The 25,473-nt window shown below is 39.8% G+C and overlaps 3 protein-coding genes and 1 long non-coding RNA gene across 9 annotated transcripts in view; 3 read left to right on the top strand and 1 right to left on the bottom strand.

Moving 5' to 3' along the window:
- Nucleotides 1-7,285, top strand: part of rph3aa (rabphilin 3A homolog (mouse), a) — a 35,390-nt gene extending 28,105 nt beyond the window's left edge. For 2 of the 4 annotated variants that reach the window (XM_044175303.1, XM_044175302.1), the window contains 7 exons: nt 893-1,002; nt 1,098-1,224; nt 2,462-2,515; nt 3,775-3,926; nt 4,561-4,642; nt 4,754-4,850; nt 6,146-7,285. In XM_044175303.1, coding sequence (XP_044031238.1) covers nt 893-1,002; nt 1,098-1,224; nt 2,462-2,515; nt 3,775-3,926; nt 4,561-4,642; nt 4,754-4,850; nt 6,146-6,279 — 756 coding nt within the window. In that variant the 3' untranslated portion in view covers nt 6,280-7,285. The remainder of the gene's footprint in view (nt 1-892; nt 1,003-1,097; nt 1,225-2,461; nt 2,516-3,774; nt 3,927-4,560; nt 4,643-4,753; nt 4,851-6,145) is intronic. The other 2 variants (XM_044175304.1, XM_044175305.1) reach the window with 2 other exon arrangements.
- On the bottom strand, nt 6,284-9,209 carry LOC122866100. Its single transcript, XR_006375608.1, has 2 exons — nt 9,088-9,209; nt 6,284-7,852 (listed from the first exon to the last, which is right to left on the bottom strand). It is a non-coding gene; the product is annotated as an uncharacterized LOC122866100 (long non-coding RNA).
- Nucleotides 9,083-14,507, top strand: pla2g3 (phospholipase A2 group III). The gene is made up of 7 exons (XM_044175306.1): nt 9,083-9,751; nt 10,898-11,030; nt 11,150-11,284; nt 12,103-12,464; nt 12,551-12,680; nt 13,110-13,220; nt 14,167-14,507. Exons 1-7 carry the CDS (start codon nt 9,196-9,198, stop codon nt 14,411-14,413), a joined length of 1,674 nt encoding a protein of 557 aa, XP_044031241.1. The 5' UTR covers nt 9,083-9,195; the 3' UTR covers nt 14,414-14,507.
- A 2,484-nt stretch (nt 14,508-16,991) lies between these two features.
- Nucleotides 16,992-25,473, top strand: part of ttc28 (tetratricopeptide repeat domain 28) — a 123,466-nt gene continuing 114,984 nt past the window's right edge. Inside the window, exons 1-3 of one of the 3 annotated variants that reach the window (XM_044175301.1) lie at nt 20,566-20,695; nt 24,230-24,328; nt 24,508-24,870. In XM_044175301.1, coding sequence (XP_044031236.1) covers nt 24,278-24,328; nt 24,508-24,870 — 414 coding nt within the window. In that variant the 5' untranslated portion in view covers nt 20,566-20,695; nt 24,230-24,277. Of the gene's footprint in view, nt 17,343-20,565; nt 20,696-24,229; nt 24,329-24,507; nt 24,871-25,473 lie in introns of those variants that run through there. The other 2 variants (XM_044175298.1, XM_044175299.1) reach the window with 2 other exon arrangements.

Raw genomic sequence — 25,473 nt, 5'->3', positions numbered from 1 at the left:
AATAAGTAAAAGTACAGAAGTATTAGCATCAAAATATACTTAACGTACTAAAAGTTAAATACTCCTCATGCAGAATAACCCATTTCAGAATAATATATGTTACATTAATGACTTATAATTATTGATTTATGAATGTTTAAGCATGCATTAATGGTGCAGCTGGTAAAGGTGGAGCTTATTCTTGATTATGTTTTGTATTAATAATCTGAATCAATGGAGTAAAAAGTACAATATTTCCCTCTGGAGTAGAAGTATAAAGTAGCATAAAATGGAATTACTCAAGTAAAGTACAAGTACTTCAAAATTGTAAAATTGTAAAATTGTAAAAGTACAGTTCTTGAGTAAATGTACTTTGTTACTTTCCCCCACTGCTGGCACACTCCCACAGACAGGTGCTGGTGCATCTGTTGCTAGTTAGCGTACAGCTAACGTACACTTGGTACAAATTTGTGCAAATGGCGCGAGGTGAAAATTCGCTTGACTTGCTGTCTGAACACACTTTGAGAGTTGCATGGAGCCATCAGCTGATGCACTGCAAAGAGGTGTTGTGTTCAACGATCTCATAACAACACACAGCTTGTGAAGAAGGTGTATTAGTGCTTTTATTCAATTTGGAATGCACTCAAATTACACGATGTAGCAATAACCCATCAACTAACGCTCATGGCATCAAATATATGAGCCTACACTGTTGGTGTATGATTTATGACATGAAAAATTATCATTACTGTGTTAATCTCTTGAGTGAACATCTTACTCACAGTGAAATAGAGCAAGCTGCTTGCTCGAAGCGAAGCAGTTTGACGTTTTGATGCGCCCCCGTTCCTCAGTTATTTCGACATTATGTTTCTCTTCTCACCTGAATGTCTTGTCTTGTGTTACTGCTCCTCAGTCTAACAAGCTTCGCACCAAGACACTTAAAAACACCCTGAATCCTGTGTGGAATGAGACACTGGTCTATCACGGTATCACTGATGAGGAAATGTCACGCAAAACTCTCCGGTAAGAAAAACCATAACCTACCTTTCCTACTACTGGATATTGTACCAATTACATGAAGGTAAAGTAGTTTCATAAGGCACACTGTCCGTCTTTAGGCTTTCAGTGAGCGACGAGGACAAGTTTGGACACAATGAATTCATAGGAGAGACACGAGTTGCCCTGAAGAAACTGAAGTTTAACCAGAAGAAGAACTTCAGTGTTTGTTTAGAGCGAGTGATCCCGGTAAGCCTGAGAACAACACTGACATCTCATATTGTAGAGATAAGAATATAAGAATGTACTATGAAACACAGCATATTTAAATTAAAGGGTCAGTTCACACGAATCACCGTGAACTACTTAGGAACTACTTTCTATCCAAGAAATTGTGTTTCTGGAAAGAGATGTAAATGTAATTTATTCATGCTGTGAGCACCACATTTACCAATTCCATTTACCCCCATTGTACACGGGAGGAGGCAGAAATCTTAGGACCAATATCTCAAAACCAAAACTTGAGTTTTAAAGTTAATTCTTGACCATGGAAACAGCTTGTGACAAAATAATCTCACCTCGAGATTAAAGTGCTTATAAAAATGTTAATTTGAATATCTACATTTCCAAGACAAGTAAATAAATTTAATCTGCCGATGAAGAACATATAATTGGTTTATAGGATTCCAGGATTCAAAGGTCCAGAGCAGATACTAAAAAACAAAATTAACTGCATGGCTAGATACCAGAAGAGGTAAGTAAGAAAATATATTCTTTTGTAATTTGGTGAACTGACCCTTAATATTACTTCCTTTAAAGGAAAAGTTTGACATTTTTGGGAAATACAGATATTCACTTTGATGCCAAGAGTGAGAGGATCGATATCACTCTCATGCCTGTATGCTAAATATGAAGCCAGAGCCAGGAGACAGTTAGCTTAGCTTAGCATAAAGACTGGAAACAGGGTGGTTATGTGAGGGACTATTTCATGGCTGGATGCAGTAACCACCTTGAGTCTTGCCAGAAAACCAGCAGAGACTACAGGAGGTCACTGCGCACAACCAGGAAATAGTCCAGCACATACAGTTGGCTAAAACCCTGCAAAACCACAAGTTGCTGTACGGATCATACAAACGAAATATAACATGGAATTTAGTGAGCTTTAGAGGTGCTCGTAGGTGAATCTTATTCCTTTTTGACAGAGCCAGGCTAGCTGTTTCCCCTATGTTTCCAGTCTTTATGCTAAGCTAAGCTAACCGGCTGCTGACTATAGCTTCACATTTACCGTACAAACATGAAGCAAGAAAGCGAATAAGCGCATTTACCAAAATGTTGAACCTTTAATACTTTTTATGTTTTACATTGTCTTTTCATTGGCTTAGCTGTGTTGATTCCTTGCATATTTAATTTTTGCTTTTGTGTGTACAGAAAGTAATAATAATAGTGCTAGTGGTGATGATAATGATGATGATGATGTTTATTACAGGTGAAGAAGGCTGTAGGAGGATCAGCCCGTGGCATGGCTCTCTATGAGGATGACGTAAGACCCTCACATGGATCTCATACTAGTGTGCATTGGATATTGTATGACTTTTCTGCTGGTGTGTACATGGCAATTCAAAGAAGTCAATCATCTTAGTTCCTAATAGTAGAAATAATAGAAAATAGTTCCTACATGAAACTGCTCACAACAAATCTGTGGATTATCTTGAGTAACCGGGTCAGGATTTCTGGAAAGAGACATTGCTGTTGAGTTTTTCAAATCTATTTTTTTGGCACTTTGAGCTCCACAAGCCAAGTGTGTATCCAAAGCCTGATATATCTTATTCCTCTGTGCCATAGACATAGGGATGCACCGATCCGATACTGACCTTATTAAGCAGATTGGATATCGGCCGGACATGATTGACCACATTAAAATTCTTCATCAATATCATTATAATATTCACTCTTTCCGATATCACTTACATTCATTTAGTCAGTCATGGCTGGAACTCATTTTGTAGTGCCACAGCAATCCCATTTTATTTTACCTCGCATAAAATGATGCTGATGAGCTTCATGCAGTGGGGTATACACATTTTAACTTTGGGAAATCAGTACTCGGTTGCAACGAATGCCCTGAGTCCTGAGTTGAGGTATGAGGAGAGAAAATGTTGATGTTGATTGGTGCACAGAGCTCCATTGTTATCCAAAAACTATTAAAAACACGTAAATGAGCCACACTGTTGCCCTGGATGACATGTCCCTTCATTACCATGAACACAAACACCATCGTTGTTCTATGATGAACATAGTTCATTTTGACTCAATCCCACATACACCGTCCTGCTGCCCCAAATACTCACTAGAGCACCAAATGTAGATTAATCCGCTGCGGAAAATAGTCCCCAACAAAAGCACTATTTCCTCCTGTTTGTTTGATAAAAACTACAGTGTCCAGCTGTTTTAGGAGATGACCCATTTTTTTTAAAGTTTACGTCTTCAGTAGTGGGGCTGAGTGCCACAGACAGGGGAGGGAAGTCAGAAAGTCTTGAGAGACAGACTCAACAACACATTGTTGGTTTTGGTCTTTTTGTGGTATTCATTGATACTACAAAACTTTAATGTAAATGGAGTTTATCCTATTGCATACACGTACATTATCCTGTATTAGTAGATATTATGATAATCACTGTATAATCCCTCCAGATCTGTGCACAAGGCAAAGGAGCATTAGGATCAGTGAAATGAAATACTATTACTTTGTGTATGTGTATGCATGTGTGGTATCTTTCATGTATTTATGTGTGTGTGCAGCTGAATGAAGGTGAGGATTCGGAGGAGAGGGGTCGTATCCTGGTATCACTGATGTACAACAGTCAGCAGGGTCGTCTGATCGTGGGCGTGGTCCGCTGCGCTCACCTGGCTGCCATGGACTCCAACGGCTACTCTGACCCATTTGTCAAAGTGTATGTGCTCCATTCAGCTGAATCCTTCTCATCCCATCTGCACAGATCTGATGGTTAAAGGAATACTCTGACATTTTGGGAAATGTGCTTATTCGCTTTCTTGCCGAGAGTTAGATGAGAAGATCGATACTACTCTCATGTCTGTACGGTAAATATGAAGCTACAGCCAGGGGGCGATTAGCTTAGCTTAGCACAAAGAGTGGAAACAGAGGGAAACAGTTAGCCTGGCTAAAAAAATTCACCTACCAACACCTCTAAAGCTCATGTTTGTTTAATCCGTACAAAACTGAAGTGCAAAAACAAGCTGTAGGCTAGTTATTTTACCTTTTGACTGAGCCAGGCAAGATTTTTCACCCTATTTCAAGTCTTTGTGCTAAGCTAAGCTAACCATTTCTTGGCTGTAGCGTAATGTTAATGACAGAGTTGACAGTGGTATTTGATCTTCTCATTTAACTCTCAGCAAGTAAGTGAATAAGTGTGATCCCAACATGTTGAACTATTTATTTAAAATGTAAAAGTCTCAGAGTTTTAAACACACTATTGCCGTTTAGACTACAAATGTTGCATGTGTTTAATTATAATATGTTTAATGATATAACAATTATTTTACGCCCCCTGCTCTTTTGTGCTGTAGATGTCTGAAGCCAGACATGGGGAAGAAAGCTAAAAACAAGACACAGATAAAAAAGAAGACCCTCAATCCAGAGTTTAACGAGGTCAGTTATTTCTAAACTGTTGCTTTCTATTTGCACATACTGAACTTCTGGCACATGCCGTCTTCTGCTCACCCAGGTCCCATAAACTCATGTTTCATTACTGTGTTTCAGGAGTTCGGTTATGAAATAAAACATGGTGAGTTAGCCAAGAAAACCCTTGACATCTCAGTCTGGGACTATGACATGGGAAAATCCAATGATTTCATTGGTAAGTGGGGATATTTTCTGGCAATCACATTTCCTCATCCATCCAATTTGTTATTTTTAGCCATGTTAGCAGTGTGGCTCTAGGGATGAGAATGTCTGCTGATTGATTGGCTCAACGCTTTTGTCCAGACTGAAATATCTCAACAACTATGAGATGGACTGTCATGAAATTTGGTACATATATCCATGGTGCCCTGAGGATGAATCCTAATGACTTTTCCTCTAGCGCCACCAGCAGGTCAAAGTTTTTCACTTCACTTTAACTTCTACTAATTGGCTTGGTACAAAATTGTGTGGTTCCCAGACGATATATCCTTATGACAGTGGTGATCCTCTGACTTTTTCTCTAGCGCCGCCATGAGGATGACATTTGTGGTTTTAAGTGAAATGTCTTGACAATTTTTGGATGGTTTGCTATGAAATTTGGTACAGATGTTCATGTCCCCCTCGTGATGAACTGTAATTGTTGATCCCTCAACTTTTCATCTAGTACCAATTTCAATTTGTCCAATTCTTTGGTTTAATTCCTAAATACGTGCAAGACTAATGGCATTCCCATCAGCCTCAGCTGTACTTTGTGGTTAGTGCAAATTAGCTGTTAGCATGCTAACATGCTAAAGTAAGATGGTTAACATACCTGTTAATTATACCTGCTTAACATCAGCATGTTAGCACTATTCCTGTGAGTATGTTAGCATGCTGACGTTAGCATTTAGCTCAAAGCACCACTGTGCCTAAGTAGAATCTCATATGCCACTAGCATGGCTGTAGACTCTTAGTCTTCAACGTTATTGGCCATGCTAGCTGCTTGCCTGTAGGAATGGCAATGTCCTTCTGTCGGTCGGTCCACCACTTTGGTCCAGACAAAAATGTCTCAACAACTACTGGATGGATTGCCACGAAATTTGCTACACGCATTCATGTCTCTCTCAGGATGAATTGAAATAACTTTGGTGATCCCCTGACTTTTCATTTAGCACCATCATCTTCTGTTCATGACCAAATACCTGCAAAATTAATGACATTCCCATCAGCCTCGGCTGTACTCTGAGTTTGGTGCTAATTAGAAAATGTTAGCATGCTAAGATGCTTAACTAAGATGGTGAACATGGTAAACACCATACTTGCTAAACATCAGCATAATAGCATTGTCATTGTGAGCATGTTTGCACATTGACATTAGCTTTTTGCTCAAAACAGCACTGTGTCTACATACAGCCTCACAGAGCCGCTAGCATGGCTGTCGACTCTTAATCTTGTTCACATATTGATGCTTACTTTTCTCTCCACCTCCAGGAGGATGTCAGTTAGGCATCCAGGCTAAAGGAGAGTGTTTGAAGCACTGGTACGAATGCCTCAAGAACAAAGACAAGAAGATTGAGCGCTGGCATGTTCTGCTAAATGACAGCACTGTCCAGTTTGAGGATTAAAATGTCTCCCCCTGTTCTATGTATTTTCTCTATTGTTCTCCCTGTAGAATACTGTCTTCCAGTAAGCACGGGTAGACAGATATTATCCTTTTGCTTTTATGTAGTTTGTCCCAAAGTGCAATGTGCAAGCTACATTTCCAGCAGTTTTCAGGTGACCAACATGGATGTTGACCTTGGGGCTCTTTGTAATAATGAGTGACCACTAAACAAAACCAGGAAGCTGTCATTTTCACTGTTATCATATCATAAACTGTATCACATAATAAATAAACCTTACTGTACCTGACATGCGGTAATAATTGAATAGAGTGATTATCAGATTTTATGGAGCAGATAAAACCCTTGTAATTGTTAGGATCAATTAAGACGGTAATGTTGTAATGAAGTGTGTCTCCATGCTCAGACCCAACGGAGGAAATTCCCACTTTTCTGTCTCTGACCTCTTTTCCCTATGTTGCTCTTTGCTCTCATATGGGATCATGTAATGTGTTATCAGCTGATCTATGTGACCATGTCGTTCGAGTGTTTGCATCACCAAAACATTCATTTTACTTGTGTTATTGTGCATATAACTGTGCATCAGAAATGGGACACTTACAGATGTTTGGTTATTAAAATGACACTTTTTTGTTGTTGATGTGAAATGCATTTGCTTTTTGATACAGATAACATGTAGGTCTCATTATGGCCACTGTCACTACATCAGCTTCACCTGTGCATTTGTGAGCTCTCTGTCTGTCTGTCTTCTGGAGAAATCCAGAGGCCCAAAATGCTTCTGCATGTCATTTTATTATGAAGAACAAATGTGATTATGCAACGTAAGCGCAAGTGCCAGAAAATTCATGAAATATCCCTCCAGAGGTATACTTGATTAATAGACTTTAATGCCAGGTTATCAGATCGGCACAAGTGTTTTCAGCTAAATAATCAATCTGTATTCATGTTGATGCATGTCTGAACTCATATTATAACATACACGTGGCTAATAAAGAAAGATATCATGACACTTCCGTTGCTCCCCTGCTTGTTTGATATGTGTTGTGACATGGCAGAAGACTTCAGAACGTCAGAATCAGGTGAGGTTTGAACCAATCCGCTTAGACAGACACGCAGCTGAGAATTTTGTGAACTTTGACTTCTCTTGATAAAACTTGCCTTCCGTCCAAGTGGGTAAAAGTTTACGGACTTGTTACACTCTGAAAAGTTTGTCCTTGAATTTGAGCTAAGGCACAATCTACGTTTCTCATCAGTCGTGTCAGTTTGACAAAAATGACCAATCAATACAGGTGATCTGATTAAACCACAAGACCTCCAGACAGCAGAACAGAAATAACCAACTTGTAAATGTGCAGTAGCTTCGGAATCTGGCTGTAAAACTCGTGTCTGCACCTCATTTGGACAGAGAAAAGACGAGAAATAAAATGTAAATCAATACTTTACTGACTGTCAGCATGAAGTTAGACAGTGCTTAATTTTCTTCATAAAATCTGGTGACTGGTTGCAAAGTCATGTGACACTCAGGAAGCAGGTGGTTATCCTGATACACCGGTGGTCTAAGGCTGTGGTTCCCAACCTGATGATTAAAAGTAACAAATATGTATTTCTCTTGCTCAAAATAATGTTCATTTGTTCTGCATTTTTGCTTTTTTTTCTTGTTAAATTCTGGATACTTTCACTTCTTCAGAAGGAAAAAAATCACTCTTTGGTCGAACTGCTCACAACTCATGTCCTCACTAAGTCCATTTCCTGTGATTAGGGGTCACAGTGTTTCATTATTGGGATGGTGAGGGGGGTTTGAATCTTATGTTTCACTCAGCATTATTACTGTTTTCTTGGAACCTCCTCTTGACACCCTCCCCACAACATGTCAGAATAATATTTGTATATTAACACATGATATATTTAAATGACAGTGTTACATTGGTACAACTTGTTTAATTGTGTACCCTAATTTAAACCTAAATATCTTAATGGAGCTTTTAATGTGCGCCACCTACTGTTTGTACACATGAATGAAACCCAAATACAGAGACAGAACTGTTGTCCTCCTTTATGAACCACGGTGGACGTGAAAGCTGTCTTTTTGATGTGACTATTTATGTAACTATACAAATAGCAATAAAGAAAATAAAAAATAAAATACCCTCCCCTGCTCTTCCAAATAAGTCACCCTAAATTCAGCCACACGGAAAATTACAATACCCTCTCCCCTGCTAATGATGTTTGTACAGTCCCTAAGATTATAAATACAAGGCTCATGTAAATCCCAATAAATATGATGTGGTAACATCTAATACTGACCCCACATGAAGAGAGGCATGTAAACAGCCTCATTCTGTGCAAAGCTATTTGAACAGCACATGGTTCTGAAATAAAAGTTCATCTGTGGTCTCATCATGGGTCCAAGAAGGTGAGAATAAACTACTGAAAACAAAAACAAATGGCCCAGAAAGTAGCTGGCTATTTGTCTCACATCCCATTTATCAATCAATATTAATTCATTAGTTTGTCACATTTTCACTGAAGCGTCTATTTAGCTTGTGCACTGGGGGCGCGTCTGTCACTTATCAATATATTAGTCACATTTGCAGATAAAAACCTTTTTGGCTTGTGTGTGTATGCGCGGGTGTGTGTGTTAATCAATATGTCATGGCCACTGTCACTAATGTGCCAGAGACAGAGAGAGAGAGAGAGAGAGATGTTTGACTACACTGACAGGTCACATGATTCATGCTGATTTGGATGTTGCGTTTTTTTTTAGATCCACACCCCCACGCGCCTCTCCTCCCCTTCTCATTTAAAACCAACCTGGAGTCTGTCGATCTGTCTTTAAGTCCTCAATGAGTGGAGCAATAATTAGTTTTAGATTTAAGCTGTAACAGCCTTTGAGCCTCTTTCATCCAGCCGCGCGCCACCATGACGCATATCGCTCCTCTTGTTACTGTCATTTTAACATCATCACTCCTGACACTTACGGCTGCAGAAGCCTCGATCCTCTGCACCTGGACGAAAGTTTTCCCCACAGGAGAAGTGCACTACAGTTTTCTGCGGCAGGCCTCTCCATCTCCGCGGCTCTACCACAGCGCCTGGTCCGGGGAGCGCACTCTGCTCAGCTGCGCTTGGAGCGACGACGCAGGAGTGATCCAGAACTATTTCTCTCTGTGCCGGGAGCTCACGCACGAGTTTTCCGATAATCCAGATGAAAAGCTCGATGTGCGGTCCCTGATTGAGGCAGAGGATCTGTGCGTCTCTCTGGCATCTCCAGGGGTCGGCGGGCGCGGGGAGCGCACAGGGAAGAGGCCGGTAAGGAGCGTTGGTGGCCACACCGAGGCCGGTTCACCGCCTGAGAATCGTCAAGGTCAGGCTGAAGGGTCAGAGGTCATGACCCATCGGCGTGTAAAGCGCGGCTTCATTGTACCAGGGACTCTCTGGTGCGGCTCTGGCAACAAGGCGCCATCATATGAGGATTTGGGTAAGTTGGTTCCAGACTTTACTCTAACTCCAACCATTAATGAACCTGATAAATATGTAGGGCAGTGGTTCCCAAGAAAAATCCCAGGGGTCACCAGATGATTAAATGGATAAGTACAGAAAAAAATTGTATTGATTTTTTCTTACTTTTCTCAAATCTGCTTCTTTCATGTGGAATACTGGAGACTTTCATCTCTAGAGTTTTGATTTTGGGCTATATAAATAAAACTGACTTGACTCTTCAGAAGGAAAAATCGCTCTCTGGTTCACTACTCATAGATTAGGGGTCACAAGACACTTCATTTTTCATTTTAAGCAGTCAGGAGCTAAAACGGTTGGGAGCAACTTCTGTAGAGTATTATAAAATCAAGCAAAAGCTTCATAATATTTAGAGGTGGTAAAGTTTATGTAATATGTTCACTCTGTATGAACAAAAAGTCACATAAGGGAAACTCTCGGAACAGCAGAGGGAACACAGGACCTATAAAAGGGGCACTCAGTGATTTAGTATTGGACTTCCATAAAGCTGAGGGACTTGCAAGAGACTGATTTTAAAAAAGAGTAGTCAGAATCGAAGCAGCAAAAGCCAAGACATCCTCACTATTAGTGCTTTGTATAGGTCAAGCTTCTAAATCGCTGGATCCTACATTTCTAACAAACGTGTTGAATGCATTTCCTTCCTCATAAAACATTTGCAAAGCCAATATTTCCTAAAAGTTTGAAACCTGCATTGTTTACATCCATGTTGACTGGCTAGCAGTCTTCTTCTTCCCTGTCTTTGCTGGAGCGTCGCTGCCACCTGTACAGTAGATCAGTGGAAACTATTGGCAGGAACGTATTGATGATAAAAGTATTTTATTTTTCTCACTTGACAAAGCTCCTCCAGAACCACAGAAGAAATTATAAAACAGTTTTCAAATGCGGAGTCATACTCCCCGTGACTCGTAAATTTAGTGGCGTCCCTTTAACTCACTGATCAAATGATGATATGTTTTCAGTTGTCACGGTTTGCTTCACAAAAACTGAGTCTATGTAAACACATTTTGAAATTTTGTCTGTACATTTTCATAGCTATTTCATAAGACTGGAATGAAATTGCGATCAGGTTTTGGTAATAATGTTGTAATTCATCTTTACTCTGTTGCAGGGGTGTTTGCAGAAACAGACAGCTGTTGCCGGGAACACGACCAGTGCAAAAACACCATCCTGTCCTTTCACTCAGAGTTCGGTGTCTTCAACAGCAACATCTTTACCATGTCTCACTGTGACTGTGACAACAAGTAGGGCTTTATAACTTTAACCACCCCTTTACTAAACAACATCCAGTCCATATCAACTGATCTGCTGTTTTCTTTGATGCTTTTTTAAAATTATGGAACCAACATGATATATGTTACAGGTTTCGCAGTTGTCTGATGGAGGCGAGTGACAGCATATCTGACGTAGTGGGATATACCTTCTTTAACCTGCTGAAGATGCATTGCTTTGAGTTCTCCCACCGACTCCAGTGTACACAGAGAAACTGGTTTGGAATGTAAGTAAAATTCAGATTTATTTAGTAACACTGTGGTGTATGGAGGTTTGTATTTTAAGTACAAATAAACACAAATAATCTTATTATCTCATTTACTACCAGGCATGCAGATAGTTTTGGTTTATTTGTCCAGGTTATGGGATATCTGTCTCTTTGTCCATCCACTGTTGAATTTTTAGCCATGCTAGCAGCTCTGTGGGTGGCAATGTTGGTTGGTCGGTCCACCACTTTGGTCCAGACTGAAATGTCTCGACAACTTTGAAATTTTGTACAGACATTCATGGTCCCCAGAGGATGAATCCTACTGACTTTGGTGATCCCCTGACTTTTCCTCTAGCACACCAGCTCCCAACCTGACCCCTCAAGGTGTCCCAAGATAAATCTGAGGGCGTCTCAAGATGATTAAGGGGATAAGAATTAAAAAATATTTTGTTGTTAATAAAAAAATATGTATGAAGCAGAATTCACTATTTGGTTGAACCCTTATTTGCTTTCTTGCTGAGAATTAAATGAGAAAATTGATACCAATCCAATGTCTGTACAGCTAATGTGATGTAACACATTACATGTAATGTGTTAATTTGTGAACTTTAGAGGTGCTGGTAAGGGACAGAGCCAGGCTAGCTGTTTCCCCCTGTATCCAGTCTTTATGCTAAGATAAGCTAACTGGCTGCAGGTTGTAGCTTCATACTGAATGGACAGACATGAGAGTGGTATCGATCTTCTCATGTAACTCTTGGCAAGAAAGATAATAAGCGTATTTCCCAAAATGTCAAACTACTCCTTTAAATCGTTTCTACCTTTGTTGTGACTTACAGGTGCAAAGAGACTAAAATGGCTCTATATGCTGAGGTCCATCCACCCACACAGTACGAGTCTCCCGATCCAACAGAGGTCAGCAGGAACAGTACCAGCTCCATCATAAACACTACCGTACCCACAGAGCTACTGGAGAGCAGCACGTCAGACCCACAGCTCTTCTCCATCACTGCTGCAGCATCCATGGCCCCTACACCTTCAGCCAGTTCCCCCTCTGCCTCCATCACCCCTGTTACTCACTCCACAGTCACAACCACATCAGAGGGACCTACAGGACCAGTATCTGAGAGTAGAGACCATTTGGAGAGCACTTTACCAACCAAAAACCAAACTCTGTCTGAGCCGGATGCTGACATCACAGGTATTCGATATCGTACACATATCAGTTTATATTTCTACACTACAGTAATGGAACTGAAAGTTTACGCTGATGCTTTGCCTCCACAGAGAAGACGCTGTCATGTGCTGTCTACAAGGATCTTGATGAGTGCAGGAACAAGATCCTTCCCCAGAAGAAGAAATACGGCCTCCACAACCCGGAGGCCACAACGCTGTACCACTGCAACTGTACCACCAGGTAAATCAACAAACGCAATAAATACCGATCATACTGGGAACTTATCTGATTATATAATTGTCAGGGGCACCTGATCAGGATATTTAATGACGTGGGGATGTGTCCCGCCATGTCTAGATTACACAAATGTACTTAAGCCCCGAGAGTAAATATTTACATTGCAATTTGCAGAGTATATAGAGGCATGGTGATAATGGTGCAATCACCTTTATTTCTGTGTAGATAAAGCAGACATGGTGTGATGTTTTATAACACAAAACTAGGCCACAAGCAGTGTACACATACATTCAGTTATTCTACAGCCTTGGACATGATCATTATCTCATGTTGGGTTTTCTTTTTGCTTTGGTGGTCTGTTCATTTGTTTGGTTTATCAGGGTTTATTTTGGCATGTGTGTCGGCCTCTGACGTATTCGTCTGTCCTTCCAGATTATTCCAGACTTTGGCTAAACAGAGACAACTGACTGAAGTACAGGCGCTTCTGCTGGGACATGTGTCTCAATCCTGCTTCCTGCCACAGGACTGCACATCAGGCAAAATGTAAGTATACAAACACATACATAGATTAGATAGATATTCACATGGCCTCGCTTTAAGAAAAGACTGAAACAGCTTATGATTTAGCTGCTTTTTGTATAATGGAGGAGCAGTGGAGGAAGAAGTACTCGGATCCTTTACTAAAAATACCAATACGAAAATGTAAAAATACTTTATTACAAGTTTAAAAAAATCCTACTTACAGTAAGTAAAAGTACAGAAGTATTTTCAGCAAAGTGTACCAGTATTAAAGTATCAAAAGTTAAAGTACTTGTTCTGCAGCAAAATGTCCCTGTGACTGATATATTATTATTATATATGGCATTATTAGATTGTTTATACTGATACATCAACGTTAGAGCAGCATTTTACTGTTGTAGCTGCTCGAGCTGGAGCTAGTTTTTACTGCTTTATATACAGTTAGCTAGTTTAGTCCAGTGGTTCCCAACCTAGGAGTCGGCCCCTCCAAAAGGTCACCAGATAAATCTGAGGGGTCTGATACACAAATTTTTTTCTACTTTTTTTCAAATCTTTACTTTTCTGTGAAATACTGGATAATTTGTTTTTCTCTTTGGGCCTCGAAAAGGTATTTAAATTAAACCGTCTGAGATGTTTAGAGGGGAAATGTCTCTTTGGTAGAACTGCTAACAACTCAGACACAATGGGACAATTTTAGGAGTCACAAGCGGAAAAGGTTGGGAGCCACTGGTTTAATCCTTAATGTGTTTTATTTTATAAACACAGCATATGTTTATGTAAAGTCTTAATCTCTAAAGTCTTCCCTCCCCCCTTGAAATGTAAGCAAAAGTATACAGTAGCTTAAAATGGAAATACTCAACTAAAGTACCTCAAAATTGTACTTAAATACAGTTCTTGTAAGAGTAAGAGTGAATGCTCTTAATTAATTATAGCATCACAAAACTACCATTGCTTCTTCTTTGTTCAACAGCTGTACAGCAGTTCTGGTGAAAGCAGAGCTTCCTCAGCTGGACCAGAAGAGCAGTGCAGACATGGAGGAACAGCGCCATCTACAGGCAGTCAAACTGAAGGTGAGGAGGCCAAACACCAGGAGCGCAAAGAGAAAAGTCCGGCTTCACAAACTGTGTCTCAGGATGGTCCGGCCCAGACTCAACAAGACCAGAAAACAAGGTCAAGATGCACATCGGCCGACTGTAAGACAAAGAGAACTCGTCTGAATGTGAATATTATGGAGCGTCAAAATGTTCAATATTCGATAGATAAATAAGACATCATGAAATCATATGAATAAATACAGAGAAAACCTTGAAATTGTGAAATAGGGTTACAATATTTCATAATAATGAGCTGACTTTTAAAACAATCACACTTCCATGGTTATATAACCTGTCTTTATCTATTATTATTATTATATTTATTTAATATTGAATACTCCCCCCCCCATTAAATACTGTAGTATGGATTCATATAGTCTACATCAAGGATGTAGTGGAACTCAGTTTTGACCAAATTGTTGGAACAAACGTACTTACTTTCATGGGATAAAACTTTTCCTTAAGTATTAAAAAACCCTTTTCACAGCAGATCTTTTGACCTGTCAGAGAAGTAACAGCACAGGTGTAACTAATAACATTAATGACGAATGCATTTCATTTAGGTGTGCCAGTTCAAGAGCCCTGCTTTTATGCATGCTGCCTCACTGGAGTAACTTACTGGGGCACTTAATGCAACGGAGCCATCATTAAAGTGATGAGTTACACCTCTTCTTTGTTTTTAGTGTGGCTCTTTGGCCACTTTGGTCCAAACTGAAGTATCTCAACAACTATTGGATGCATTGCCATAAAAGTACACACATTCATGTTCCCCTCAGAATGAACTGTAACAACCTTTATCCCTTAATTTTCCAATTAAGACCATCAACAGGTCAAAAATTTAGATTTTGCCCAATATACCTGCAAAACTAATGGCATTCCCATCAGCCTCAGCTGTACTTTGTGTTTAGTGCTAATTAGCAAATGCTAGCATGCTAACACACTAAACTAAGCTGGTGAACATGGTAAACATTATACCTGCTAAACATGTTAGCTTTGTCATTGTGAGCATGTTAGCATGTTGACATTAGCGTTTAGCGTAGCAGCCTCATAGCTGCTAGCGTGGCTGTAGACTCTGAGTCTTGTTCTGCTAGAAGTCAAAATGTCTGCCATGAAAACGGTCTATTGAAAATGTAAACACAAACATGTCCACAAGATAAAAACATCACATTAACAGAACAAAGATCTCTCAATTGTACAACAGTGCATTAATGTGATGTTTTTATCTTGTGGACATGTTTGTGTAAACTAAACTTAATTTTCCTGGGTGAGACCAAAGACTGCCTTGGCTGGACAATAAAGTTTATTCTATTATATTGAGTTTCCCTGACATAATAATAAAAAGGAGGTGATGGTTTACCAACCTTTTTATGCACCACAACATCAGTAGTGTACACTGATCAAAGCCCTGTAGTCACTGTTATTGAGGTTTCAGCACTTAGTGTATTTGTAAATATTTGTATGTGTTGTATGAGTTAGACAGATGCAAAGTATGTTATTAGCTCAGCTATTTAAAAGGATTATGTGAGGAAAAGAATTATGTAAATATCTGTACATAAAACACATGGTGAAATATTTGATTTATGATGCGAGAAGGAAATGGTATGACTAATTACATTTAAACGAATAGTTTGACATTTTGGGAAATACGCTTGTTGCTTTCTTGCGAGAGTTAGGTGAGAAGATCGACATCACTCCCATGTTTGTGCGTTAAAAGCCGGTTAGCGTAGCTAATCTAACCTGGCTCTGTCCAAAGGTGACAAAAACGAGCCTGTAGCAATTGTTGTTTTTACACTTCGGTTTTGTACGGATTAAACAGACATAAGCTTTAGCTGGTAGGAAGATTGGACAGAGCACCAGCTAGCTGTTTCCAGTCTCTGTGCTAAGCTAATCTAACTGTCTCTTCTGGCTGTAGCTTCATATTTACGATACAGAAACGAGAGTGGCATCAGTCTTCTCATCTAGCCAAGAAAGCCAAGGGCCGGTTAGCCTAGCTTAGCATAGAGTCTGGAAGCAGTGGGAAACAGCCAGCCCGAAGCCAAAGCGTAAAAACGTTTTTGGCCACTTTAAGTCCTGTCATCACCGAGAGGTTGCTAAGCAACCAGGGGATTCTCCAGCACATAACCCCCTATAAAGCCACAAATTGTAGTTTTTACACTTTGGTTTTTGAACACAGTAAACAAACTAGATATAACTGTTAACTAGTGAGCTTTAGAGTTGCTGCTAGGCAGGTTTTGTTCACTTCGGACAGAGCCAGGCTAGCTGTTTCCCCCCGTTTCCAGTCTTTATGCTAAGCTAAGCTAAAGTCTCCTGACTGTAGCTTCATATTTCACAGACAAATTTGAGAGCGGTAGCCTGTCAATCTTTACAACTGAGAAAGTGAATAAGCATGTTTCCCAAAATGTTGAACTATTTATTTATAATGTGGGATATTTGCTTCCTGCTCTTTAGACTACAAATGTTACATGTGTTTAAATATTTATTGTTTTGTTGGTGTTTGTTTTTGGTATCCTATTAAAAGTTAAAAAAAAAACCAAAAAAAAAAAAAACCTTGATCATTTATTCCACAAGAAAAAAGCACAAGAAGCATCATCACTTTTAATCTCTTCACTAACACACCAGCGCTGCATAAAGAGGCCTGTTGTAATGAATATCTGTCAGGTAACTCAACTCCTCTCTGATGTCATGAAAAGTAATTGAAACCTTGCTGAAGGCTGCAGCCATGGAGCCGACCGGATCCCCGCCTCTCACCGGACAAAAATTCCGCTATGGGGAGAAGATCGGCTGTGGGAACATGGCGCACTCACTCCGGATTAACTTTCCCCAGGAAAAACTTTGCTACATAGCACGCAAGTCTGCCCATCTTATCGATCAGTAAAAGCGCAGTAGACTGTGGCTCTGTGGGGCTCGTATTGTTTTGGATGGTGTGTTTTCATGTCCTGCCTCACTGTTGCTGCTGTGGGATGAAAGTTTGGAGCTGCTGTCGCCGGATTTAGCAGAGAGAGAGAGAGAGAGAGAGAGCAGGATGGAAAAGCACAGAACCAGGAAAGAAAAGGTAAGGCTATAATGGGAACAGTGGTGAATGTTTTTATTTAGTGGTTTCACAAAATGGCACAGTCCGCTTGTTCTGGCGGATCTGGGTGTGCAGAGCAAATCTGCAGGAAAGAAAGAAAGCTCGGCTGCACAAGTTCCAGCAGTGTGACAGTTTACAGGCAGATAGAGTGGAGGAAGAAGTACTTTACTCAGAGTAAAAATAGCAATACCACACTGTAGAAGTACTCTGTTACAAGTAGGCCTCAAAGTCCTGCATTTAAGTAAAAGCACAAAAGTATTAGCATTCAAATACTTAAAGTACCAAAAGTACTCATTTTGCAGAATAATGTATATTATATTATAGGATTGTGTTTATTGGAGCATTCATGTGCACTTTACTTTAATGTTGCAGCTGGTAAAGGTGGGACTATTTTTAATATATTTATATATATTCTATGTATATTACATTATATACTGCTGCCTAGCTTGTGAATCTCCCCCCTGGGGATCAATGAAGTCTTATTGATATAATAATATAATTTATTTGTTGATTTATATTTTGTAGCTGAATCTAGAAAGTAACTAAAGTTTTCAAATAAATGTAGTGGAGTAAAAAGTGCAATATTTCCTTCTGAACTGTGGTGGAGTAGAAGTATAAAGTAGCATAAAATGGAAATACTCAAGTAAAGTACCTCAGTTGTACTTGAGTACTTGAGTAAATGTACTTAGTTATTTTCCACCACTTGGCAGCTCACATCCCACGATGAATTGCCGTCCTGTAAGTTTTATTTTGAAGTTTACACACGTTAAGAAAACAAACTAATCTAGCCAATTGTTTTCACGATTAGTTGATTAATCGCTTTGTCTGAGATATAAAATCCCTCGAAAAATAGTGATTTGAAAAGTGACAAATGCCTAAATGAGACATCCAAAACCCCAAAATGCTCACTTTACTATTATACACGACAAAGAAAATCTGAATCTGAATCAGCTTTATTGACCAAATATGAAACACATACAAGGAATCCGACTCCGGTTGTTCTCAATGTTACACACAGAAGAATTTACAGGAAAGATAAATAGATATACAACTAAAAACAAGGACAACAAAGATAGGTAAAAATAAACTATTATGTGCATGCAAGTAGGTGAGAAAAATAGGTGTGTATATAAATATATATAAAAAGCAACAATGACCAGAAACACAAAATGTCTATATACAAGTCAAGCGTTTCGGTAAACTGTAAACAGACAAAAGCATTAAATAATCACACGTGAGAGGCTGGAACCAGAGAATGACTGATATTTGACTGAAAGGATTCATCGATGTGGCTTAATGATAAACACCACGTTAACTTCAGTCTTCAGTCTTCATACAGAAGTACATCAACTAATCTAAATCTCACCATCTTTCTTTTCAGCTAAGTTCAAGCACTACTTGCTTCGTATATGTGATTACAACTAATAACAACTTGTTGCCTCACCAACAGCGTGACTTATATTAAAGGATCAAAGGGCAACGTTCAGGGACGCAGCTTCCTTTCCTTCAGGTATTCAGCCCCCCAGTTTCTGTCTGTCTGTCTTTTTCTCTGCGTTGTTCTCCAGGAATGTACTCCCTTTGACCTGGGCTGTAACAGGGGCTGGGAGCAGTGAGACAGGAGGCAGGGGAAGTGTGTGTGTGTGTGTGTGTGTGTGTGTGTGTGTGTTTGTAATCTTGGAAGGACTCGGACAGGACATTCATGTTGTTTTCCTGTCTTTTTTTGTCCTTTTTGCATGTGTGTGTGTGTGAGAGTGAACAGTGCTGTTCCTCCAACTGCAAACTCCTGTTCAGACACATTTAATACATTTACTCAAGTACTGTACTTAAGTATAATTTGAGCTACTTTACTTCCATTTTCTGCTACTTTATACTTCTACCCCACTACAGTTCAGAGGCAAATATTGCATTTTTTACATTTATTTGGAAACTTAAGTTACTTTCCAGATTCAGATTAATAATAAAAAATATAATCAACAAAATAAATTGTGATGTTATTATATCAGTAAGACTTTATTGATAATAGCAAGCACTATGATACTGTAAACACATTCATACGCTATTCACTAATTCACTAATATAATATACATTATTCTGAAATGGGCCATTCTGCAAAAGGAGTACTTTTACTTTTGGTACTTTAAGTATATTTTGATGCTGATACTTTTGCATTTTTACTTAAGTAAAATTTTAAATGCATGACAGTTACTTGTAACAGAGTATTTCTGCACTGTGGTGTTACTACCTTCACTTGAGTAAAAGATCTGAATACTTCTTCCACCACTGTGTACGTCAGCAATGACATTTAAAATAACAGACACAGTGGAAAAGTCCTGCTGAGTGACTTAGTGCTACTGACAACTTGTCAGCTGTTTTGCATGATTGTATGTATGTGTGTGTGTGAGTGTGTGTGCATGTAACTACTCTACACATCGAGACGGCAGCACCTCTAATTAGCTGCTACAGGAATATCAAACGACAGACAGGTGACGCAACAAATCACATCCTGATGAAGCAGATTGGACACACAGTGGTTCAAAGCCTCTTGTGGGGTTTCAGGTTAGAGCAAGGTGCTTTATATAGGTCACAAATCAGTGTGAGGGCGTTTTAAGAACTGAAATGTACAGCTTTAGTTTCGTGAAGAGAAACATTTAGTGTATTTTTTTATGTTTTAATGCATCTTGTGTTTTCCCCTCCGTCTCTCTCACAAAAATGAAAAAAATAAGCCCAGTAAAGTTTAGCGTGCATGTGTTATTAGATTATTTAAATTATTGATTAATCTGTCAGTTTTTGATTTATGGAATTATTGTTTAAAGGGACAGTTCACCCCAAAATCTAAGTACAAATTTTTCATCTTACCTGTGGTGCTGTTTAGCCATCTAGATTGTTTTGAGAGTTGCAGAGTTTTGGAGATATCTGCCTTTTTTGAATATATTGGGACTATATGGCACTCGTCTTGTGGCGTAGAGACGCGAACTTGTGACCAGGAGGTCGTCGGTGCAACGCGATATCATTTAAACATGGGGATTACAGACATTTTCAGACAGTCTCTCTTGGAAGACATTCACAGTGTTGCACTCACATGAAAAGTGACAGAAATAGTTGTGTATAAAAAAGAGAGCTGGAGAGAGAAGTTCAAAGCCTGCTTACTGTCTCTGCACAGCTAGCCGGTCACGGCGTGAACTGAGTGTGAATGTTGGATTGTTGGTATCGGAAAGTTACAGAAATGGTCGGACCCTCGTGGTGCGACACCGGGAAGGTGTGAGGGGGGTCCCACAAGCACACTGGCAGCTTACATAAGCAACTGTTTGCTATCAAGTGTGCCATCAACTTTAAAGGTGAGGATATGTAAGTGTTGTGTTTGCAGCTTGTTTCTGCTGCCCCCATGTGGCCAACTCCCTCCACAGAATCAATTAATGCAGGTTCAAGGTGAACTAAATCATCCAGGCTGGACTGTTAACTTAGTGAGATTAGTCAAACAGTAGTTCACTTAATAGATACTTTGACTCTGAATCACACTCGTACACAAATATATCCTCTGCGCTTACAAACAAACCATTTGAACAGTTTGTTCACAGGTGCACACACACACACACCACAGAGAAGTTCCAGTGTAGTCAGACGTCTGTTTAAGAACATTGTAACACAACAGTGTATACAACCTACTCAGTAATGTAAACTGTGATTGCAAAAGCCCACACTGAACTCTCCTCAGTAGTTTTTCGTGCGCTCTATTAACTGTATTCTAGTTCAACAGTAATAGGCTTAGAGATTTACGTCTTAGTTCCATACACGTGATGTGTGGTCTTCTTTGTTTATTTCGGCAAACAAGGCCTTGGTAACATGTTAAACAAGCTCTGCTTTATAGCACATTTGTCATATTTGTTTCATAACAACATGGCACATTTATGAAACGTGATGGCATACAAGAGAGAACAGCTGAAAAATGGGCACCGTCGGAGAGACTGTGAATTGTGGAAATGTTCTCGGTGAATTGAGCATTACTGTGTCATTGTGCTCCTCAGGGCTGAAGCTACCGCCGAGGACACTGAGGTCATGTCCTGGATTTGGGATTTTTAGCAAGGATTCAGTATTTCTTCCCACCCGAATTATTTTTCCTGGCAGTGTGGAGAAAACTTAGAAACAGCAATTCTTTGTTCATTGTCCTTTTTCTAGAGAGACCTGACCAAGAGGGCAGCATGAAGTCATTGTTACAACAATAAATACAAACAACATAAACAGACTAAGACAACTGTCACACGCTACAAAGCCGTATAGACATTATCCAGCTGAGATGCATAAACAGGTACGTTTCTAAAACCATCAAAATAAAGGAAAACCAATAACTTTAGAAGCAAATGTTTGTTTATGTTGGGAAATAAAACTTAATTTAACGTGTCTGTAATGTAATGATTATTTTCATTATCATCTAATCTACTGATTAATTTTCCGATTAATTGTTTGCTCTATAAAAAGTCCTAAAATAGTGAAACTTAACCTCACAATTGACGTTTTAAAATGTGTTGTTTTGTTGGACCAACAGTCCAAAACACAAAAATAATCAATCAACTATCACACAGCACAAAGAAAATCTGCTTGAACTAGAGAATTTAACTTAACCAGCAACTGATTATCAATAATAATCGTTTCAACTCTAATCCATTTAATTAAAACTTGCAGAAAATAAGATTTAAAGATAGTATAATAAACAACTAACTAGATAAATGAAAGCTGAAAAATCTAAGTATTTTAATTATTAAAGATATTTGAAAGAGTTATTTGGGTGTTTGGGGGTGAGAGGACAGGAGGAGTTTGATTGAGTTTGACCTCAGTATTTCTAAAATCCTGGCTTTGGTCTCTGGACTTTTAATTTAAGTGAAAGGATTTCATCAGTTCACTACCCAGCATCAAGGAAAACCATGTATAGTTAAGTCTTAAATCTTGCTTTTAACAGTCTGCAGCTTGATTGTTTCCAAATGAATCACGTCGACCATCTGTCAGTGGCATATTTAATTAAAAATGCCATGAACTAAACAGTGAGTAGAGAAGTCGTTCAGGTCTCAGCGGCGCACAACAACTCAAGAACTTAATCTTTATTTTCATGGGATAAAAGAGTCGATGAGCCAAACAGGAGAAGCTCGATGCCAAATGTGTTGTTTGCTCCAGAAAACTCTTTTATCTCCAGTAGGTAAATAACTAACAGAGCTCTGCTGCATGTTGAAACTTCTCCGAGAGTGCTTTGTTCTGCACTCTAACTAATGGAAGAAATCCTTCAGGTTGTGCAGGACTGATCACTAACCAGCTGTTAATTAGCCAGCGTCCTGCAGCTGTTAAAGTCATTTGCCAGCCGACGAAATTGACAGTTGCTGACTGGAAATTAGAAGTCTGCCTTTGTCTACTTCTTTCTGAAGTCAAGAACCCATTGTTTTAAAAATTACTACAAATCTTGACAGGCGTAGCCACAGTAACGGGGGGGTAAAAAGTGAAAGTTTTTTTGTTTTGGGGTGTTTATTAATAGTGCAAGGCGAGTGATTAACAGGAAGACACATATGAGGTATGCCAAGGCAAGAGACAGAAACAACAACAGCCAAAAGGATAGAAATACAGATACGTTTGAGTAATTAACAGAAGATACCTAAGTAAAACTGAATAGATACAATTTACCATAAAATACATTTACCATTGTTTTAACAGCATTTAAACGACTATATTTCATGAAGCAGGTTTTACAGTAACTTCATGTTGAAACACAATTATTTAAATGCTGTTTTTTCTCGAAGGAGATGAATGAAGTTTAAGCAAACTCTAGCAACGCATAGGACTTTGATGTTAGTGCTAGCTACATCTATATCTAGCTGTCAAGCGTTAGTTTAAAGAGATCTGCACAGAGTAGATACTTGATGGTGCGTTGTCCTCTGCATTAGTTCTTATGTGACACGTGGAAGACTGCCAAACAATTCTTTTTGCTCTCCTAAAGTTTTTTTAGTTTATTTCAGGTTATTTCCTTTTCTTGCCTCTCGCTCAAAGCCGTTGGGTGATGCATTTGCAAGTTTCAGGAATCCCTCCAGTCTGCATATTTTAAGTGTGTATCTGAGAGAGAGAGAGAGAGAGAGAGAGAGAGAGAGAGAGAGAGAGAGAGAGAGAGAGAGAGAGAGATAATGAAGGCCTTGGTGTAAGCTCTGGTGAAAGGACAAATTTGGAAGCACCAGATCAGGGAGGGAGGCAGCGTTTTAATGTGAAAGCTACAGAGAACTAACCTCAGGGAGCACATTTTACACAAAGTTTCAGCGGGTGTGACAGAAGCGAATGAGAAGAACAGAAGCCTCATCTGACTGTCTGAGTCTCTGTCTGACTTTCCTCCTTTCTCTCTCTCTCTCTCTGAGGAATTCTAGCCGTTACCACCGAGCAGAAAAGAAAAGTGCACGCAGCAGTTTGGTGTCCCATTTGCCAGCAACTACAGTATCATGTCATGCAAATGAGGCTGCTGCAGTTTCGGTGTCATACTGTGTAGAATTCTGCTTGCAATCAGTTGTTTTTTTTATGACTTATGTAACAGCAGCCAAAAGCACATTTCCTTTCAGTCTTTCTAAACTTATTTTTATTTCTACAACACTGTGGGCAAAAAGCCTTTGCTCGTTTGGCCAATCTCTATAGGGCTTTCTCAATGACATTATTCAAATATGGAATAATCAGTACAGCCCGACCGATACACGAGTTTTGAGGCAGATACCGATAAAGATATTTGAGAGTTTAAAAAACCTGATAGTGAGGGCTTTTACATGCGCACTAGTATCCTAGTTATGACCAGGTTTTTGAGTATGCTGGTTTTTTTAAAGATTATTTTTTCGGGCATTTTTGCCTTTATTTGATAGTGGCAGCTCATAGATAGACAGGAAAGGCGGGAGAGAGAGAGAGAGGGGATGACACGCAGCAGAGAGCCGCGGGTTGGAAATGAACCCAGGCCACTGCAGGTGAGCCACCGAGGCGCCACCATATCCTGGTTATGTTTTGCACATGTAAACATCCCGGTTTTGAGAACTCTAGATCTGCTACCTGTACTCCGATAGCTGTTAATTGTTTTAGCTCTAATTAAAAAAATTAACCAATGTCTTCTCTCCTTGTCCTCCCCCCGTCCCTTTCTGCTCCTCAGTTCTCTCTGTTTGGTTCTCGCTCCACCAGCAGGACCACCAACCCTCCCTCATCATCCTCCTCCTCTTCCTCTCCTGTGATCCCTTCAGCCGCGACGGTGAAAAGGGTGGACCGGCCGTCCGGCTCCAGCCCGCTCGGCCTGAGCAAAGGAGAATTCCTGGAGCGTGTGCGTCGCAGTAACCAGGCCTGCCAGCAGGGGGAGTATGCTCTGGCTGTGCGTCTCTACAGCGAGGCCCTGACCGCCGACCCCCAAAACTGCATCCTGTACAGCAACCGCTCCGCAGCCTATCTCAGACTGGGCCAGTACAGCACCGCTCTGGACGACGCAATCAAAGCTCGTCTCATCAACCCCAAATGGCCCAAGGTAAGAGGTTTGACCCTCGGTGACCCCTCGCCGCTCAGTCGCACACTCCAACTGAGAGCGTAATGAAGATGCTGCAGCTAAGAGAGGGCAATGGGTTTTATGTGGCAGAAGAGTGGATGTATCCATTAAGTGGATGTTAGATGGATGTTAGATGAATGTATGAATGAGCTCTTCACTTGCCTGCCTCTCAAAATCATCTCAGTAATGGTATATTTATGTATATATGGAGCAGCGGAAATACAGCTAATTATAAACCCTTATAATCAACATGTTACCCTCTTTGGAAACTCAGCCGTGACATCTTCTTCCAGTTTGTCAGGAGTTCATGTACAGGTCAACATTTTGAAGTATCTTAGATCACCTGTTGCTGGATATAATCTTTGCTTTTTTCCTGTGGTTGGCCAAGTTAGTGCCTGACAGACCCTTAACTGGCTGCTCAGAAAAAAGCAATACCTTATTTCCCCTCATTCCTTCTCCTGATCACGTCAGACAGTTTGTTTTGCTGTTCTGATGTACAGCAGCTGAACACAAGCCTGCTATTTAGATGCCGCAGTCCACATGTTGTGCTTTTATAGCGTAATGTTAAGCTTGTGCTGAATAGTC

The sequence above is a fragment of the Siniperca chuatsi genome, linkage group LG18 (assembly GCF_020085105.1).
Source record: "Siniperca chuatsi isolate FFG_IHB_CAS linkage group LG18, ASM2008510v1, whole genome shotgun sequence".
NCBI classification, from domain to species: Eukaryota; Metazoa; Chordata; class Actinopteri; order Centrarchiformes; family Sinipercidae; genus Siniperca; species Siniperca chuatsi.
Note: the sequence above shows the minus strand (reverse complement) of the source record. Positions and strands in the feature narration are given on the sequence as shown.

What these genes read in the sequence shown, in the direction of transcription:
- pla2g3 (XM_044175306.1), top strand. Translation starts at nt 9,196, where the DNA reads ATGACGCATATCGCTCCTCTTGTTACTGTCATTTTAACATCATCACTC. An exon ending in CACTGCAACTGTACCACCAG is followed by an intron (nt 12,681 to 13,109) that starts GTAAATCAACAA and finishes CTGTCCTTCCAG; the next exon opens with ATTATTCCAGACTTTGGCTA. An exon ending in GACTGCACATCAGGCAAAAT is followed by an intron (nt 13,221 to 14,166) that starts GTAAGTATACAA and finishes TTTGTTCAACAG; the next exon opens with CTGTACAGCAGTTCTGGTGA.